Raw genomic sequence first — 20,107 nt, 5'->3', positions numbered from 1 at the left:
CCTGTGTGTGGTAGTAATCCGCACTGGGCAGCTGCGCTCATTCGTATTCAGCCCTAAGGCACTTCTAGGCCGTCTCGCTGATTAGGGATCAGAGACAGAGAGCAGGAGAAGGAGAGAGTGAAATGGTAGAGAGTGAGGAAAAGGAAGAGAGACAAAGCAGGAGAGAGAGGTCCTCTCCTTTTTAGTAAACAGTTGGTTAATGTCTCTAATCCCATTAAGCAGGGGGAGCAGCTTGCCCCCTCACATAACAAGCATTAATATGTATGTGTAAGTGTGTGGCTGCAGTGTACATTTCTCTCTCTCTCTCTCTCGCTATCTAACACACACACACACACAAACAAACACATACACTCTATGCAGTGCACCCAGAGAATGAAATTGATTTGCCCTCATAAACATTCGATAAAGCTCTAATGCAACGTTGGGAGCTGTTAAGGAGGACTGGAGAGCAGACTCATGAAAATGACATGTAAATCAAATGAGCGCCGTATATTTTCAGGCACAATTTGCCAACAATTATTGTTTTGACCCGGCTCCTCGGTTGACAAAAGAAACCTGCTCCCTCTGAGGAGCAGGAAATCAGCTTTTCGAGTGCTCTTGTGCTTGAAGAGTGGAGAGCAAGGCAAGGCGTGATTGCTGCACTCTGCAGAGAGGAGCAGACATGGGGTGAGTTCATACAAGGGGAGAAAAAAGCAGCGAAGGCCGGGGCTAGTTGTTTGCTTTACCTTCATATCAGTGTTTACTCAACTAACTTGCACTACTGATCTTGACAGAAAAATAATAACAATGAAGGCTGTCTCACTTAAGCACTTGAAACACTCGATCGGCATTCAAAAAATAAACATTGCAGCTTGTGACCTCCTTCAACCAAAAGCTTGAGTGTGTTTCACCTCATTTATATAATGTCTAGGTACAACATATTACGAGTGCCTGGAGCAGGAACTTTTAACCCATCACTAAATGAGTCTCTCATACTGAGCACATGAATATACGTGAAAATACTATGGCATCAATATGTCAGAAAAAAATGAAAAGCAGACACAAGTGCTTATTATTAGAAATACAGTTATTTATGAACGATTTCCATTAAAGTGTTGCTTATATTTGAAAAATAATCAACTGAAGATTTGTGTTTTAGTGGCCACATGGAAGGCGGCACAGTGGTGCAGTGGTTAGTATTGTCGCCTCTGCAAAAAGGTTCTGGATTTGAATCCGGGCCCGGGCCTTTCTGTGTGGAATTTGCATGTTCTCCCTGTGCCTGCATGGGTTCTCTCCGGGTACTCCGTCTTCCTCCCACCATCCAAAAAACATGCACCTCAAGTTAATTGGTGGTTCTACAAATTGCCCCCAGGTGTGAGTGAGAGCGTGAATGGTCTTTGTTTCCATCTGTTGATAAGTGTTGGCCCTGTGATAGACTGCCGACCCGTCCAGGGTGGACCCTGCCTTCGCCCAAAGTGAGCTGGGATAGGCTCCAGCCTCCAGCCCCCTCCCGTGACTCTGTTCAGGATAAAGTGGGTATAGATAATGGATGGATGTCCATCATGTTGCACCGCTATGTTTCTACAGTAGCCAAAAAGGAACAAACCAAACAGGGCCTTTCTTATTTTCCACGAGTTTAGCGACAAATGTAGATTCTCCTACCTGCGTGGAAGAGGAGGGTGAGGATAAGAGGTTCAGGTGATTTTAATCAGCACCCTCACCACTAGATGCCACTAAATCCTACACACTGCTAATAATTTAATCTTACGTATCTCTAAGAAAAGCAAGCTCTCCTCATATGCACATCTTAAACTTATGGTGCTCCAAAAATGTATTTTAACTTTAGGAGGAACTTTTCATGCTGGTGAGAAGTCTATGACATGCCAACTAAGTGAGCACATACGTTATTGATTGAATATTATGAGTGTTCCCAACAGTTTATAAACTCGCAGACAGACTCACGGGCACCAACATGATGACATCATCCTCAGCATACTATAAATAACATATGCACATTTACATTAGATGTTGGATGTTTTTACTTGGCAATGCATGTTAAATTCACCTCCTCATGAAATCAAAACAAAGTACTTCCATTGCAACAGACGATAAAAGTATCTCTGTTGAAGATCTCTATGGTAAATAACTAACATTTACTGATGTCTTATTACAAACTAAACATGGTACCATTTATTAATAACTTACTAACATTTTGAACTGCAGACTTGATGGTTTGAAGAGACCTCGTGAATGAATTTTAGTGCTTGCAAAGTATCATGGCAGAGAAGGATTTTTTTACAACTTGGCAACCCCAAGCTTGCAGCGTTTTTAATCTGTAACACATTTAAAAAAAAAAAAAAAAAAAAAAAAAAAAATGTATATATATATATATTATTATTATTAATTAATAAGGCAATGACAGCTTTTGAAGTCTTAAAATATAAATAAAATATCCGTGGTGCCTTATCAAAAAGTGATACCAATAAAGCTTTTGTACATCTTTAAATCTAGAAAAAAGAAACATAATGATTTTAGGAAGAAACCCTGCCAGCTGTGAGCCACACTCGAGCAGAGTGGGTAACATGTAACTGCGCGGTGGTGCAGTGGTTAGCATTGTCGCCTCACAGCAAAAAGGTTCCGGGTTCGAATCCGGTCCTGGGCCTTTCTGTGTGGAGTTTGCATGTTCTCCCTGTGCTTGCGTGGGTTCTCTCCGGGTTCTCTGGCTTCCTCCCATCATCCAAAAACATGCACCTCAGGTCAGGTTACCTGGCGCCGCGCTAGTGGCAGCCTGCTGCAGCAGCTCCCCCCTGAGTGCCCCCCTGCTGTAGTGAAGAAATTTCCCCTCGGGGATTAATAAAGTGTATAAAATCAAAAAAAATATCCTACCTGAGCTGGACATACAAATAATGATGTCCAAAAAGATACTTTGTGAGAAAGCGTCAATAGAGGCCAAGCAAGGTAGTCAAAACTCAGCTCGTTTAGATTGCAAAAATATACACAACACATGTCGACCAAAGTTCTGCACAAAATGTAAACACATCTGTTAGAATTAAAACAAATTAAGCCAAGACATCATTCACCCAGCCACTTCTTCCCAAGTGAGAGGTGGGTTAAATTTTTTTTTTTTTTTTTTTTTTTTTTTTTTTTTTTTTTTAAATTAAAATACCCCAGTTGTTGTCATTATCAATGTTTCAGTTGCATTTAGGGGTACATGGCAGGTCAATCTTGTCAGCACATCTGCTGTGATAATAAAAAAAATAAAAATTGAGAATTGATAAAAGCCTCTCTCACACACACACACACACACACACACACACACACACACACACACACATCACTTGCAGCGAATGAGAGCAAGAAGCTGGACTTATGCAGTTTACGATGTCAGAGGAGAGGTCTGACTGGCTCCTGATTTGACCAATTGCGTCTCAGTCTCGGGCCAGTCTCTGTCCAATCACAGCAGAGAGCGGTAGCTTTGCCCCGCCCTCAAACTTGATGCTGAAAAAGAACGTCATCTGCCTCATACATTTAGCTTTAGCCCCCCCAAAAAAAAAAAAAAAATTAGCTAGGTGTTCAAATCACAGATAATACCCCGCCGAGCCGAGCGTGTTTCTTTCCAACCGACAGCCTAAGTAAGAGTCGTTTATTCGGTGCTCCGAGGGTGCCAAACATGTATCTAAAAGCCTTATTCCGATGCAGAGACATGCTAAAAGGGGAACTGACCGTGTGAAAAAAAAAAATGCTGGCTAGCTTTAATCAAAGCTAGTTGACGAGCTGGGGCCGAGAAGCGAAAAGGGATCCAAAAAAAACAACAACAACAACCAAACTATCACAACAAGCCTGGCTGCTGTAACTTACCTGCCTTGAGCTCCGAAGAAGAAGAAGGACCGGGTCGAGACGTAAGTGACTCGGGGTACTTTTCTTTGAGAGAGACGGCACTTTGACAACTGTGAACTTCGCTAGCTGGTTGAGCTAGCGGTGTAAGTGGCCCTCAGCAGGACAGCTGCTCTTCGGAAATGGATCGGAACCGCGACGTGGACTTTATTTACGTGTTTGTTGTGATACTATTGTGATACTACCGGGCCTGCAGGTTTATATCGCCAGGTCTCTGAAGACGCCTGGGGCCCCCCCCCCCCCACCTGGATTTCACGATACTTGTATTTTACGTGGTCATTTTTATTTATTTATTTTAATATGTAATTGGCATCAAGTCAAATTACAACTTCCCGATTTGAGATTTTAACTATAAAGCTCAATATTTTGGTAAATAAACCTGTCTGTCCACATGATGGGAGATATTTGCTGCTTTCAATGTAATGATGGTTAGCAGTTATATTATTATTTACCATTAATGGTGTGTAGTTAGATATATATAAAGTTTAAAAATAAATAATCTGCTTTGTTAATATTGCAACAGGTGTGGCTCTTATGTGGAGCTGGGTTTGCATTGTTTATACTGGTTGGTGTTGAGTATTTTTTTTTTTTTTTTTAGTTTGTACTAATGTCATATTTCATTATTTATTTAATAATACATAACTGATTCAAACTTTGTGGACAGCTTCATTTTTTTTTTTTTCTGCTCCGATTCATTGCCCATGAAACACCAGTACAGGAATTAACTTGTTTTATTGCAGTGTTGTGGTTAGTTTTATTGGGTTGTTGGTCTGTGTGTATGTCTGTGTGTCTCTCTCTCTGTGTGTGTGTGTGTGTGTGTGTGTGTGTGTGTGTGTGTGTGTGTGTGCATTTGGCAGACTATTTGTGTGACAGTGTGTTCCAGAAATGGCAGCATCATCAGTGCCATGTTTGTGTTGGCACTTTGATGTGAAATCCTGCACTCGCCATGCTGTGTGACCACTGTGCTCGTCGAAAGGCATTTATCTACACAATTTTGATTGTGTCTGTTGACTGAATCGCTTCACACGCAGATGTGCACTTGGATACGGTGTTATTTGAAAATTCGTGGAATAATCGAAAGATATACTTTTGCCGGAGGGAGAAATGAGTAACTGTATTTGTTTGAACAGAAAAAGGCTAAAAAAAAAAAAGAAAAGATTTGGGAGATACATTTTCTGATAACGGTTTTCAATTTTAGAATAAGCCTGTGTTGTTATGCAAACACCTTGCATGTGCTTTTACAGTATTTTGCACAAGAATTGAGATTGCTTTTGAACCGTGGAGCGCAACGGTACTTACTTTCTTCCCTGCATCTCGTCGTCTCTCGAACTTTTGAGGCCTGGGAATCAAATTGAAGGCAGCCAGCCTTTTGGATGGAGAGAGCTGGTGCAGTAATGCACACGGGCTCTTCTTGTTGCCCAGAAACCACTCGCAGTCTGGTATAACGTGACACATTTACTTTCTTGCTCTTTGGCCATAGTCTGATAAGCTCCAGTCTGGTCAAGTAACAGCCCCATCATCCCCGACGCCACTGCGCTGGAGAGGACTGAAGCTATCTGTTCAAAGAGCACTTGTTCTGGGAAATTGACAGCTTCTGATGCGACTTCAAAGAGGAGTTATCAAAGAGGGGATTCTTTTTGTTCCACATCTCCAACTTGTAAAATGCCAGAGAGCCTCATTGTGAACCAAAACTGATCCCAGTGTAGTTATAAACATTATGATAACTGAGGACAACGCGTAACACTGGCTGTTTCAGATGCCCTCTTTGAGATTTTTACTTTGTCCAATGCACATGTCGCTAATGGGTACTTAATCAGCAGAAACATGATCCCGTGCCTAAAAGGCATTATAGGCTCATTAGTAGAAATTGATTATTTTAGCATTTACCCATACTGTCAGTATTAGCTTTTTTAAAGACAGAATTAGAAAACTGCAAAGAGAAACATGGACTTAATGTATAATATGTATATCACAGCTGTTATACTGTATGTATATGGGATAGTTGCATTTGTTTTTATAAAGTTATTATTATTATTTTTTTTTTGCATTGCCACAAGTTCTCTTTCTCATGAAGTTTTCCTATATTTTCATTTGACTACTGATAGAATGACACCCAGCCTACAGTAGTTTATGTCGTACTTTAGGTGGTGTTGTCATTAAAACCTCGCGTGATTCAAAAAAACAAACTTGTAAACCTTTGTACGTATCAGTCTATCATATAAATCAGATAATTACACATAGGATTAAAAGTAAACTCCACAGTCCAGAATAAAATATATGGTGGCGTCAGTGAGTGGAAGGTTACTGGCCAAAGGGCCTTCTGCTTGGGCCGTGTCCAAACGTATTCGTTTATTACTCGTACTCATTGCCAAGGTGATGCTAACCTCTGAAATGTAGATAGGCCATCTAATCACATACTTTACACCGAACAAGAGTCAGTCGAGAGCGCTGTGCTGCTGTGTGCGGTCTGTGTGTGACAAGCTGATGTGCATCCCCGTCAGCAGCTGATTGTTGCATTGAGTTAGCACGTTAAAGCTACCCTGCTTGACAGAAGTCTTGAGAAACGCAACGTCCTCTGAAGCCGGCGTCCAACGCCGACTCTCAAAACAGAACGAGCAGAAAGGATGATCAGATCAGCGCAGGGTCCGTTTTTGCCACCTTTTGTCGAGACCTAACCCTGAAATGCATGTGCACTCCATAAATGGCCGCACACGCACAGACACACCGTGGCGTGGCCGTGCAGTCCTCTTGTCACATGCTGTAACCACTAGCATCTACTGCTCTTGTTGCTATGGTAACCACTCAGCTGCCACTCCGAGCTGTGTAACCATGGAGACATTAGACTCCGGGTGACATCACTCCCATGGCGTTTTGAGTACTTATAGTGTGTATTCTTCTATTTATGACATACGTAAGACCAATAAGCTGTTGATAATGTCTTTTTTTTTTATGATCCTTAAAATAGGGCACTTGCCTCAGGACGGTGTGTATGTGGTTGCTTTTTTTTTTTTTGTTTGTTTGTTGCTGTTTTGGTGATTGTGCAAATGGCTTTGATATCTGCTCAATGATAAGCTGAATGTTGCGTATGAATGCATTTGTTGTCAAGGTAATAACTCAAGTGCGTTGGACTACTGACGCTTCTCAGCCCTTTGATATGTGATCAGTGACTAAGTGTCCTGTTTGTTTGTGCGTGTCTGCTTCACACCTGTGGTATCTCGTCTGTAATACAAGACTGACGGTCACATAAATCACTTTGACGCAGATCATCTTCTCTAAAAGTAAACGGAAATATTAAACCTGCGTGACGGTTCTGTACCCCTGACTTTGTGCTGCTGCGGCAAATAATAATGTTTGGGTAAGCTTTGTTACTGAATATACTGAGTGTGCCGAGGTGTTTTTCTTTTCTAAAGTTTAACTGTTGGATATTGGATGTCTGCTATCAATGATTGCACAAGTGTTCAAGTTTCCACATCCTACTTGTGCAAGTCGTGTTGAACCCGGATTGGCTTCTAAAGTAGTTGATGTGTCACAAGTCCTGCTGACAGGAAAACACCTTAAACTCAGGTTTTTAGGTGTTTCAGAGGTTACAGAATTAATCCTGTTCAATGTTTTGTCTGAAAATACACCATTTTATACAGTGAAGGCCAAACATCCGGAAGAAGTAACATAACAAAACCCGGTTTTAAGTGGAATTGGACTTTAGTAAGTAACTCGGATGAATCTTTTCGTACCAAATCAAATATCAGACTTTGGAGAGTGTGTGTCTGTTTCATTACGTCAGTTATGTGTAATCTTATTGATTGTGGCGTACATAATTGACTTCAATTTTGTTGATGTTTTGATCGAGTTAATAGCCTTTTTATTTAATTTGTGTTTTTTTTTTAATCATTGAGTAAAGTGTTTATATGCAACATGCAATAGCGAGTCAATCTGAAGCAACCTCCAGTTTAGTTTTGTTTCATTTTACAAACAATTTTCAGTGGCAGTATAATTAACAATTACCATAAGGACCAATAAAAAGGATGACATGTTTTAGTTTTGATTTAATTAATTTAGTTTTTTGTAATTTCCTGCCGCTTACTGACCTGAAAGCGTCGGACACCCGGTTCTCTTGGACTACCGTGCTTGCTAGGCCGCCGTCACAGGCTTGGTTTGTGTGCACTGAGCCAATAATGTGTCGACTACAAACATTAGTAAAGGTAAAAGCTTTGTGTGTTTTTCATTTAATACCATGAGCAGAATTACAATCAGTATTCCACTGGCAATTTTGATAAAAGTCAAGTGCCTCCAAGTCTGCTTTTGTTTTTTTTGTTTTTTTTTACAATTTTGTTGCATTGCGAAAGCAGCACGTCTTTAGCACACCGCTTCCTGTTGTACTAATGCGGCGCCTCCAAACCTCTGCCACTGTCAGTCTTCATCTGTAATGTACTGCAAAAAAAAAAAAGAAGCTGCACGTTTGCTTTCTTTCAAAAGAATGTAACCTTTAACCTTTGTAGCTGTATCCACATGTCCATTAAGAGACTTGGTCCTTGAGGATGCCTGCAACTTGTTTCTAAGTAGCATTTATTGATATTTTCGTAAGTAAGGTAGAGGTTTAAAGTGCAATTTCTGTGCCTAAGACGCCATTAAGAAGTGTGATAGTCAATAATATTGTAGAAGTTAATGTTTTCACATTACGTGACCAATTAACATAGGTTGGCTATAACGTTTCTCTGATGCTGCTGTTCATTTAGCTAATGCAGGTGCAGTTATTGATAGATAACACATCCTCTCTCGACCACTCGGTGCCGTTTGTTGATGCTCTTAGTAGCTGGTTCAAGCCGGCCAAAGAAGCTTTTAAGCTTGCTCCTTTGTCTCTTTAAGCATAAACCAAAGTGGCTGTGCTATTTCTGGATATGATGAGCAATGATCACTGTTTGGTTGAATTATTCCTTTAGGCCTATTAAGTAAACAGTAATGCTTGTAAGCTTCATCAGTCCAAAAGTCTCCAACAATCTCCTTAAAAATCGGTGGGATATTTGCAGGGTTCATGCTTTTAGACCATCAAAGATTCATTTGAGATCTGTAATCTGTTTTTGTTGGCTGACGAGGCCGACCCACTGCTCTCAGTGGACGCCTGATTTGTATTCACAATCTGACTCAAAGGGATTAAAAGGAACCCCATGTTTTTTTTTTTTTTAAAGTAACTTTTGCAGATCTCACTTTAGTTCAGTCAACTTCATTGAGCACGTTGAATTTTTTTCTGGTTGTGTGTATGTTTATAAGTAACATTTGAGAAAATATTTGCAGGAAGTATTAGCGACGTTAGTACATTTTATTTGTTGGTGTTTACTGCATCATAGGAACTCTTCAGATTCGGTGAATTTATTTCCGGTTGGGTCTGAGCCTTTTCGATCCATCAACTTGAATATATATATATATATATATATATATATATATATATATATATATAATCGCTGTAAACTGGCTGAAGAAGGCTGAACATCAAGAAACAAAACTGACAAGAGTTTGAATGTTTGAACATTTTGCAAGAGACCACTGTTTGTGCATCGTAATGTACTGTCATTTAAATTTGTTTTTACTATCTGTGCCTCGGTGTACTGCTTGTGTTAATTATGTGAATATTTCTTACTCTTTACCTTTTGTAAGACCTTTTCTTAATATCCTTAAGATTAATACTTGTATGTAATTTGCTGCTCCCACCTATTAATGCGCTTTTCCTCAAATCTAGCAAACCAGACAATCTTTAGGATGATATTAAACTCTGTATTTTATTGTGTAAACGTGGTACGGAACTAATCACCTGTCCGCTCAAATTCAGTGTCTGATTTTCTATTTTTCTTTCTCGTTTGTGTCTTTTGGTTTCTCTCCCACAGGTAGCAGTGGGTGTCTGTAGGGCAGAGCCATGGGTGCGTTCCTGGACAAGCCCAAAACGGAGAAGCACAACTCGCACGGTGAGGGCAACGGCCTGCGCTTTGGGCTGAGCTCCATGCAAGGCTGGCGGGTGGAGATGGAGGACGCCCACACAGCCGTGTTGGGACTTCCAGCTCCCGGTATGATCGACTGGTCCTTCTTCGCCGTGTACGACGGTCACGCTGGCTCCAGGGTCGCCAACTACTGCTCTAAGCATCTCCTGGAACACATAATCACTGCCAGCTTAGGGGCCGGAGGCACGCAGGGCTTCCAGGCGGGATCGGACGGCTCCTCCAGTGATCCTCCGGCGCCGTTTCCTCTTGCAGTGGAGGCTGTGAAAACTGGGATCCGGACAGGCTTCCTGCGGATCGACGAGCACATGCGCAGCTTCTCCGACCTTCGAAACGGCATGGACCGTAGCGGCTCCACAGCGGTGGGAATTCTTCTGTCGCCCGAACATTTCTTCTTCATTAACTGCGGGGACTCTCGAGCCGTCCTGTACCGCAACTCGCAGGTGTGCTTCTCCACACTCGATCACAAGCCTTGCAACCCACGCGAGAGGGAGCGCATCCAGAATGCTGGCGGCTCAGTGATGATTCAGAGGGTTAATGGGTCACTGGCTGTGTCGAGGGCCTTGGGGGACTACGACTACAAGTGCGTGGACGGCAAGGGCCCCACAGAGCAGCTGGTTAGCCCCGAACCAGAAGTGTTTGTGATGGTTCGGGCGCCGGAGCAGGATCAGTTTGTGATTCTGGCGTGTGATGGCATCTGGGACGTCATGTCCAACGAGGAGTTGTGCGAGTACGTGAAATCTCGGCTTGAGGTGTGTGATGACCTGGAGAGAGTCTGCAATGAAGTGGTGGACACCTGCCTGCACAAGGTATGTACACGTGTGTTCCCGAGCAGGATTTTTGCGTGTTGTTGCCGTGATATCTCCTGTTTTTGAAAAAGATTTAAATCTGTAGAATCTCAGAATGAAGTCCTCCATTAAAACCATAAATGCCACAAATGACTTTTAATAATGTATTCTGTCAGCAGATAGGCCATTTGGATTTCCTGCCACAAAGGAAACTGTATGATCAAGAAATGTTGAATGCACATAAAGTGGGCTTACAAGTGAGTTTTGTAACGCCTTTGATGGGACACCCCTGTTACTAAATGGTCCCTAAAAATGGAAAAGGGGAGTTTTGAAGTATGAAACAATTGAAAGATGGCTGTGAAAACCTCACAGATTTCCTCCTTAATTCTGAACAGCAGCTGTGATCTGTTTGAATTGAGTAGACTACAACGGATTTAAATGGTGTTTCAAGGCAATAATGGCCTCGTAATGACTGCATGTCCTGATATTGAAAGTCTACAGTCTGTATCAACACAGCTCTGTGGGCGACTTAGCTTTGAGCTGCCGACTGTTCCAGCACTTTTTTTTTTTTTTTTTGGAGGAAGTGAACTTCAGTATTTCTCTCAGCGCTGCACGATAACTCTTCTTACCTGCTCTTTCTTCGTTCCTCTCTCCTCCCGGCCATCTTAGGGGAGTCGGGATAACATGAGTGTTGTGCTGGTGTGTTTGGCCAGCGCTCCCAAAGTATCGGAGGATGCTGTGAGGAAAGACGCAGAGCTCAACAAATACCTGGAGTCTCGAGTGGAAGGTGAATTTGAGTGGATGGAGAAAAGTTGTTTCCTCTACGTGCAAAAATAGTAGGAATGTTGACTATTACAATTTCCTTTTTTTTTTTTTTTAATATTTGATTAAAAATGTATTTCCAAAAGCCGACCCTGATTAGACTTTTATGAATAAGAGTTAAAAATGTATTTTATGCTTTTATAACGGCTCTGGATTTGTATTCTAATTGACAACCTCAATACATTTCACGAATTTTAGGACCATAAACCACAATTGATATTTCTGTTTAAAGAGATGATGTTGGGAAAATCGCACACAAGATCTTGTTTCAATTCAAACGGTGTTTCATATCCGTACGTATATTTCCTCGACTGACTGACCTTCCATTGTCTAACCTCCAGCCCAGTTAGCTCCGGCTCACTGCAGAAGAATGACACCATCATGACCTCCTTTTCCATTTCAGCGAGCGTCTCCCCTCTTTATTCCCTCTTCGCTCCTCTCCTCCCTGCTCTCGCTCAAACATTTGGATGGATCCGCTGCTCCCTTTCTGTTCTGTCTTTCTTCTTTATAATTTCACCCCATTTTTCTCTCTGGATGCTCGAGACCCTCTAATGAACACCGAGAAGCCTTTCCAGTCTGCTGTGTTTTCTGGCTGCTGTGAGTTCATGTAAAACCAGGGCTGCTCAGCCGCTTCAAACATCGACCGAACAGGAAATGTCTTCTCGGACTCTGAGACGAGATTAAATAAATCTTTACGCTTGTCTTGTTTTACCAGTCTGGTACCATCTTTGTTTTGAGTCACAGAATGAAAAAAAAAAAAAAGGTTGTAATGTCACTTCTATAATTGATGTGAACAGTATTGAAAATGAATGTAAAGTCAGAGGATCTCCAAAGTGGGTTTAAATCGTTTTACTTTTCTTGGTACGCCGAAGTGTGATGCAGACATTTTGTTTGGGGTAAGAGAGTACATGTTTGGCTTAAGGTCCTGTCTAATACTGGAAGACAGAGGAGAGGGAATAGAAAGAGGAGATAGAGGGAGAGGAATGCTCTGGCTGAACATTGACCTGGCCTCGTGCCACTCTCAACTCAGTTGCAGGCCTCTTTCTGTCACCATGTCTCTCCCTCTCTTTGTCTCTCACACACACACACTCATTTCCACAACTTCACTTCTCTGCTTTCCATCTTCACTTCCTTTCTCTACATTTGTCACATTTTTGGTCTCCCGTGTTCTCCTCTCCCTCTCCCATCTGTCCACAGATGTTCTTGGCTATCATCAGCTCTGTTAATACCGACTTGTGTAACAACATGTCTGGTGTTGTTTTAGAGATGCTGTCTCGGCCAGGGGAGGAAGGGTTTCCGGACATGGTAACGGTGATGAGGAACCTGTCGACTGACAGCGGCATGCCCGCTCTGCCACCAGGAGGTGGTCTTGCCAGCAAGTGAGGACCACCGTTTTTAAAGGGATACTTACTGTCTACTACTGTATTTTAAGGCTGGAGAATTATTTTTTTTTAATGAAAATATGAAAGAACAAGATCAATATAAAACATTAGCAAACCTCATTTGAAAAAAACAAACAAACAAAAAAAACACATTAACAAGCCAGTGTTGACCAATAGTGTACACTGACTGGTTATCCAGAGTGTATATCCCCGTCCCAGATAACATTTGTGTATTATTGGAACTAGTAATTACTGATAAGAAAATACTTTTTCACTATAGAAGTTGTTACAGCACTGCATAGATGTATTTCTTTTCTTTTTTTTTCCCCTTTCCTATCTTGGATTTTATTGATGGTTTAAAGTGAATAATTCGAGACATTAATCACATTTTTGTGAATGCGTTCCTCCTGCAGACGCAGTGTTATTGAAGCAGTGTACAACCGTCTGAACCCATACAAGGAGGAAGATGGAGTAAGTATCACTATATGTCAATGATTTACACCCCCACCCACCCACCCACCCACACACACACACACACACACACACACACACAATCCTGGTCATGCTTCAACTTGCCTTTTTCTATCTCGGTCAAATCTTGATGCCACATAACACTTTTAAAATGCCAGCTCTCTCTTTTGTTAAGTTAATCTTTTACATGAGGTTCAGTGGAGTCAGAAAACCTCTTAGTCTTCTGTTGATTCCTCCCATCTGGTGGACCAAGCTGGGGATTTACTTATGAGATGGCATTGAGCCCATCACACCTTCCCATTATGTTAAACAGCTGTTTTTTCCTGTGCATGGTGCATGATGCACACCTTCCTGTCAGCCCACATAATGGGTTTTGCATGCCTGACAGCATAGTTTTGTCAAAAGTCTCCCTAATGGAACTGAGAACTTGAAGATGAAAACATTGTCTTTTAATTCATTTAAAAGTGGAGCATCCTCAAAGATTTCCTTTGATCAGTTTATTTGTTTGGCTCCCTTACTGTGTCGTTTCCTTTCCTAACACAAAGCTATGCTACGGTTTCAAACACGAGTGTCTGATACTGGCCCGAGGACAGCGTTCCACTCTCCAGCTTTGTACCACTTTGTGTTTGTCATTAGACATGTATGGAAGTCTGGAGACACAAACACACACTTTGGCACTCTTGCAGCAACCCACGCACACATACTGAAGATATGACCGCAGCCCAAACCAAATATACAACAATAAATGCCACAAGGTGAAGCTAAATACCAAAACGGCGTATTGAAGACGGGAATACGCCGCCGAAAACCCATCTTTCAGTTCCAGAGGCTCTGAAAGGTTTGTAAGTTGCTCAGTCACACTGGGGCAGTGACTGTTTTCAGCTTCTCACCTATTTGAATCGCAAACAAAGTATCGAAATGTCCACAGATACTTTTCACGCCATTTCTGGAGCATCACCCCCCCCCCCCCCCCGCCCCCCCCACCCCACCCTCTGTCTGTCACTATGCTCACTATGTTCAACAGACTGTACGTACGTGGCTTCTGTTTGTCACCTGAGCAGTTGTTTACCTGTGCCACGTGCAACTGTTTGTTGCTAACAACAAACAATAACGTATACCTGCGGTATACGATGGGAAATCCGAAAACAATGGTGTGTTTGTGCTGGTGGTATCCCGTCTCAAATAAAGGCCCTTTTTCTGTGTTGCGGAGGTAAATAAAGCCCGTGGCCACTATTTGAGATTTTATGAAACGTTTGCACCGAACCACAGGAAGTTGTGTGTAAGAATTCAGTCTTTGTCCACAGATGTGAAATTACACTGTTTGGTTCTGCAGAGATCTCTTTGTTACAGAAACGTACTCGCTGACATGACGGGGAGTCTAATGTGCCTGTGTGCTTGTGTGTGTGTGTGTGTGTGTGTGCGTGCGCGTGCGTGTGCGTGTATTTTTAAAGGATGGATTAGATATGCCTGTGAGGGATTGTTACATCGATACCAATATGCCCGTCTTTACAATCATTGGCATCGCGGTGTCCTTATAAAGCTCCGTCGACCTCTTTATTAGCTGCTCCGTCTGGTTTGTTTTTGTGTTTTTGTGTTTGTTTGTGTCCGTGGACGTTGTTGTGAGTTGGTTCCTGACTCCTGGAAGCCATCGGTGTGTTTCGTGTGCGTCTCCTGTTTGGTAGCTCGTGCTCGGGGGTGATGTTTACTTCATAGTGTTGTCTGGCTTTGTAAGGATGTAGAGTTACTGTGATTGTTTGCTCTGTGCTCGCATGAACGTGCAGACACACACGCGCGCGCGCACACGCACACACACACACACGCACGCACGCACACACACACACACGAACGATAGGATGTGGAAGGATAAGACCTATTTAACTTGCTGTGATCTAAAAGTACAGAGACTGTTCCTTTAACAGCCAGAAACAGGACCTGATATAGATCTGTCCGCCGTCCTCTTCAAAAGCGATTGGCGCAGGATCTCCTCCACAGTGTCGGAACGACGACCCTTCAGCCTGGACTTCCTTTGGGGGAACAGAAAGGGTTAAATGTGACGGAGCGGGAGCGGTGGAGAGCTACGGCTGTTGCTCCATTGTAACTTGCACATTTTCACCACGCTGCATTGTTGCAGAACCAAAGTGCGATTGCGTCAGAGTTCAGCTCGTTTGCACCGAATGTTTTCCCCTCCGACGCCTCAGAACATCGCAGTTGCGCCCGATGCGGACAGTCTGACTCTGGGTGATGAATTCACAGCGAACAAACCCGTGAGAGTCCAGGAAAACCCGCCGCGTTGCGCTTCTGTCAGCGACGACGGGCTCCTCCGGAAACGGGAATGTCACTTTAACCACTCGCCCGTCTTAATTCTTTCGTTGCCTCAACTTGTTTGAAGCGTCTCCGTTGACGCAAAATTGTGTGTTCCCTCTCTGCTTCAAGCTTCAGGTTCATGGTGTCATCGCGAATGCGCACAAACGAGTCGCAAAAACACGTGTCGCCGAGCTGCTGATGTCGATCAAGCGACGTGGCTTTGAACGCTTCCCTGTGAAGCCTCTTGCTTCCCCGCCGTGCGCGGTACTCCGTTCGTGTGCAGCGGGAACGGTCTCTGAACTTTTTGATCCTAGTTTCACACATTGCAACACTACTAAGACTTGGAGTTGCTGGTTTTCGAGGGGGAAAAAAAAAAAAGTGTATGATAAGCAGCACATATAGTGTTAGATCTACTCTTCAATTTTGCAAATGGTGTGTAGTAAAGTATGCACCTACACACACACACACACACACACACACACACACACACACACACACCGATAAGGGATGTATCGATTTGTCTAACTGTGTGTTCACCCTCTGATTAACGCAGCCCTCCTGTTTCATTTGGTAAGTGATCACATATATAACTGTTACACCCCCCCCTCCCCCCACCACCTCTTCTTCCAACCCCTCATCTACACACATGCATACAAAACCGCACATGCGCACACTCGCACACATTCTTCCAGGCATGTAAGTGGTGACCTGCAGCGCATACCCCCCCCCCCCCTCCTCCCCCACCTCCCCCGCCCGCCCCTCCGTCACGTCACACCCTCATCAGTCTACTCCCTGCTCTGATCTACTCTCTAGCATGTGGAGATCCATGTAGACTTTAAGGCGCGCGCGCCGACACGACTGTCCGGGTTTGATGAGGATGCAAGACGAGGTGTTTCCGGTCCCGTCCGTCCCTCTCGCCACGTCACAGACACCCCGACACGCATGCACCAGCCCTACTCGCATGCATCGCTGTCTCGCTCAGTGTCTCAACAACTGCACGCAACTCTGTACCGAGTCCCCCGTTTCTGTGTCACTCACCCTGCAGCGAGACCAAAGGACTTGTTACGTCGGCGTATCGTTGCAGAAGGAATCTGCAGGCTGAGGTTGAAAGCGGGTCCTGGCATCGACACCGCTGTTGTAACCGCTTTGTAACTTTATTTTATTTTTTATTTTTTTTTGCTTTGTTTCGTCGATTAGAGGAAATCTGGCCTTGAAGTCCAGGTCGGGGACGAAAAATCACTGAACGGGACTTTAAAGTTGTGTTTCTACATTTGATAACAGTGCGTCCTCTTGCTTTTCTGTCACTTCTGTCACCCTGCTGTCTCTCCTTTGTCTCGTCTCCTTTCGTCTCTCTCATTCCTCTCTCTCTCTCTCTCTCTCTCTCTGTCATCCTCCTGCCACGCTCTCCTCTTCCTCCTTTCTCTTCTCTTCCTCCCTCTCTCGGCTTTCCTCCTGCAGAGCGGAGCAGATTTGGAGTGCCACTGGTAGCTGTCCAGCACAACTGCCTGATCCAAAAGAACAGGACCACTATTCCACATGAGATCACATCCATACTCACCTTTTTTTTTTTCCTCTGGGATTTTTTTTTTTTTTTTTTTTTGTAACGTTTTCCCACACTGAGATTAATCCACGCATAAATCCTGGTTTTAAATACACATCCAAGTTGGAGGAGACTGCAAAACAGATTTTGTTCATTCCTTTTCTAGAACAAAATGGGGAGAGAAAAAAAACAAAACTGCATTCATGTTCTGAAAGGAAAGCAGATCAACATATACAGTATGAACATCAGAGGAGAGGCAAACAAGCACAGTTTTTCTTGCCCCTTGTTTTTCTTGCTTTTTTTTTTTTTTTTTTTTGTGCTGGTTGTTTTAGTTGTGGATCGTCGGAGACGCGGTAGCCGCCCTGCTCTGAATGCTTTGGGTCTCTGCGTTGCCTTGCTCACACCAGAGAGAGAAGGGAGGACCTCACGACTCTACAGCCAGCCGACACCAAAAACCAGCCACGCAACGGATGCTTCTGAGATACTGAAAGGACTAAAAGTGGTTCGCGGCATTATTTGTTTTGAAGTGTGAACTTTTTTTTTTTTTCTTTCTTTTTTTCTTTCTTTCTTGCATCTGACCCCGAGCTTACCGACCCTACAAGCCTGTGACTCCCGCACACCTTAAGCTTCGCTGTCCAGTTCGGGCTCAGAGGATCTCCGGGCGTTACTGGCGCTCAGAACGGGGCCCGACGCTTCACCTACCCGCACCCGCCTCGCTGGTAAACGCCTCACCAGGATTTAAAAGTCCTCACTATCCCAACTCCTCCGGGTCGGAGCCTCAAATTCAAGGGCCCGAAAACCTTTCACCTGAGGCGCCGCGCCTGGACACGAGATGAGCGCTTGTGAGAGCCCGTCTGGTGATTCGTTTCCATTTGGCTCCTTCGTATTGTGTCCGAACTAAAACAGGCGGCAGACAGGTTCAACTCCAGTGTTCTGACGACTCTTCCTGCACGTCTCTCCTCGTTTGTCTCCTCTCGTCCCTTCAAGGAGCAAACCGTCGATTTGTCCCTTCTGTCTCTCTCTCTCTTCCTCTCTCTCTCTTTCTCTCTCTTTTTGCTTTCTCTGTCTCTTCACATGACGGAAGAGACTCGGCTGTCATTCACATCGGCGGACGTTGCCAGAATCATAAGCTTACGAGCCTGCTGTTGTTTAGGACATAGAAAGATAGAAATTATATATTAAATTCATATATATATATATATATATATGTATATATATATGTGTATATATGTATATATATATATATATATATATATATTAAGATATATATTTTGATTTGTTTGTGTCATGGAAATTCCGAGGGTTAGGGTTAAGGGTTGGGGTATTCATTGTGGCCTAATGTGCGTGTAGTCTCGTGTGTGTGTGTGTGTGTGTGTGTGTGTGTGTGTGTGTGTGTGCGTGCGTGCGTGCGTGCGTGCGTGCGTGCGTGCGTGCGTGCGCCAAACTAAAACACACACACACAAAAAATATGAGTCGAAGCTGTGCACAGTGTTCCCACACTGCAGCCTTCCAAAGACAGGGTTTGGGGTAAAGGAATTCCAACCTCACCTTCTCCTTCCCCCCCTTTTCTCCTCAACACACACACACACACACACACACACACACACACACACACACACACACACACACACACACACACACACACAAAATCCTGCTCATGCTACAACTTGCCTTTTTCTATCTCTCAACTATCCTGTGTAAAAAAAAAAGAAAAGATATTGAAAAAAGCCTTTTTGTTTTTGTTTCAGTTGAAAAATTTGGTCATTACTTTTTTTTTTTAATTTCTTTTTTTTGTACATGTTTTTTGGTATCTGTTTTTTCTGAGTACTATCGCTGTGGTCCTGTTCCAAATGGATTTAAAAAACAACAACAAGGGGAGCACGAAACCTACATTGTACAGCATATTGGGAGAGAGATTTTTGGTGTTTCACTGAATGAAGTAAAGGAAGGGACGCCGCGGACGGAGGAGAAAAGGCTCGGCGCTCTTGAGTTGCGTTCACGCCGTCACTGACATTTCTTTCCTTAATATCTTTCATAGCAATCTCCATGAACTTTGCCTCAAACACGCTGGACAGTTTGCTGAGGAAGGCCCCCGGTTGGACTCGTTGGATCGGCCAGGTGTCGGTTTCATCTCTGTACACAAGCACTAAAGAAGAAACGATTGAAACTTCCGAAACAAAAACCTCTTTTCAGTCTTTTCGAAACAAATGTGCGCATAAACAAAGTGGATACACTACCTTCGTGGGTGTATTCTTTTCTTTAGATAGATTTAACATATGCTATAAATATCTACAAAACTGTAATATACACTTTTTCAATCCTTCAACTCATTGTGTTTTCTGAAGTGGCAGTATTGGAAGAGAAATAGGCTGGCTGATTTATGTTCTTGTGGTACACTTGCTCTTGGTGCCATATGACAAATAGGTACTTGAATGTGTAGTTCTTTTTGCAGTTGTTTTAATGCGATGACTTAAGTTTTCTTTGTTTGTGGTGGAGGAAGCGGGGGTGTGTGTGGGGGGGGGGGGAGGGAGGGGAGGGGGGGGTCCTTTAGTGGTGCATGTTTTGTGATTGAGGGAGGAGTGTATTCTGTGTGTGCGATGCACTGGGCGGGCGGGGTGGCGGGGTTCTGTGGACATGTTCAGTGTGGTGGAGCACAACGTTGGAGAAGCAACAGGTGGTGGTAGAAGAAGAAAGTGGAGAAAAATGGAGCACATCAGGATCTGAATTTTCTTTCAGGAACTTAATTGTCAGATTTAAGACTTAAATTAAGCTGGATCTCCTTTTTAAAGCATGTTTTTTTGTTTTTTTTTTACCGAGTCTTGATATTGTTCCTAAACCACTCCCATTGTGGACTCCAGGCTTTTTAACATCGTATGGATTTTTACCACACTGAACAGTCTTTCGTTTGGGTTTACGTTTAAGCTATAACAGACACTGGGCTTG

At 43.3% G+C, this 20,107-nt stretch overlaps 1 protein-coding gene across 3 annotated transcripts; it reads left to right on the top strand.

Moving 5' to 3' along the window:
- Positions 1-3,483: 3,483 nt before the first annotated feature.
- Positions 3,484-19,674, top strand: ppm1ba (protein phosphatase, Mg2+/Mn2+ dependent, 1Ba). Of its 3 annotated transcripts, XM_069144373.1 has the most exons (7): positions 3,484-3,878; positions 9,750-10,666; positions 11,315-11,432; positions 12,732-12,846; positions 13,263-13,320; positions 16,178-16,194; positions 17,083-18,804. In XM_069144373.1, coding segments are annotated over exons 2-7 (1,197 nt in total). In that variant the 5' UTR covers positions 3,484-3,878; positions 9,750-9,778; the 3' UTR covers positions 17,084-18,804. The 3 variants fall into 3 exon arrangements, with proteins under 3 accessions (XP_069000474.1, XP_069000475.1, XP_069000473.1); XM_069144374.1 differs by lacking the exons at positions 16,178-16,194; positions 17,083-18,804 and adding an exon at positions 19,203-19,674; XM_069144372.1 differs by lacking the exon at positions 16,178-16,194.
- The last annotated feature ends 433 nt before the right edge of the window (positions 19,675-20,107 follow it).

Source organism: Embiotoca jacksoni, unplaced genomic scaffold (assembly GCF_022577435.1).
Source record: "Embiotoca jacksoni isolate LCO1_2020_lvr unplaced genomic scaffold, fEmbJac1.0.p SCAF_12, whole genome shotgun sequence".
NCBI lineage: Eukaryota > Metazoa > Chordata > Actinopteri > Embiotocidae > Embiotoca > Embiotoca jacksoni.
The sequence above is the reverse complement of the archived record's forward strand: the minus strand, read 5'-3'. Positions and strand labels throughout refer to the sequence as shown.

Excerpts from the sequence above, each read along its gene's own strand:
- ppm1ba (XM_069144372.1), top strand. The coding sequence starts at position 9,779 with ATGGGTGCGTTCCTGGACAAGCCCAAAACGGAGAAGCACAACTCGCAC. Across the intron at positions 11,433-12,731 it reads CCTGGAGTCTCGAGTGGAAG|AGATGCTGTCTCGGCCAGGG; the intron begins GTGAATTTGAGT and ends GTGTTGTTTTAG. Across the intron at positions 12,847-13,262 it reads GGAGGTGGTCTTGCCAGCAA|ACGCAGTGTTATTGAAGCAG; the intron begins GTGAGGACCACC and ends TTCCTCCTGCAG.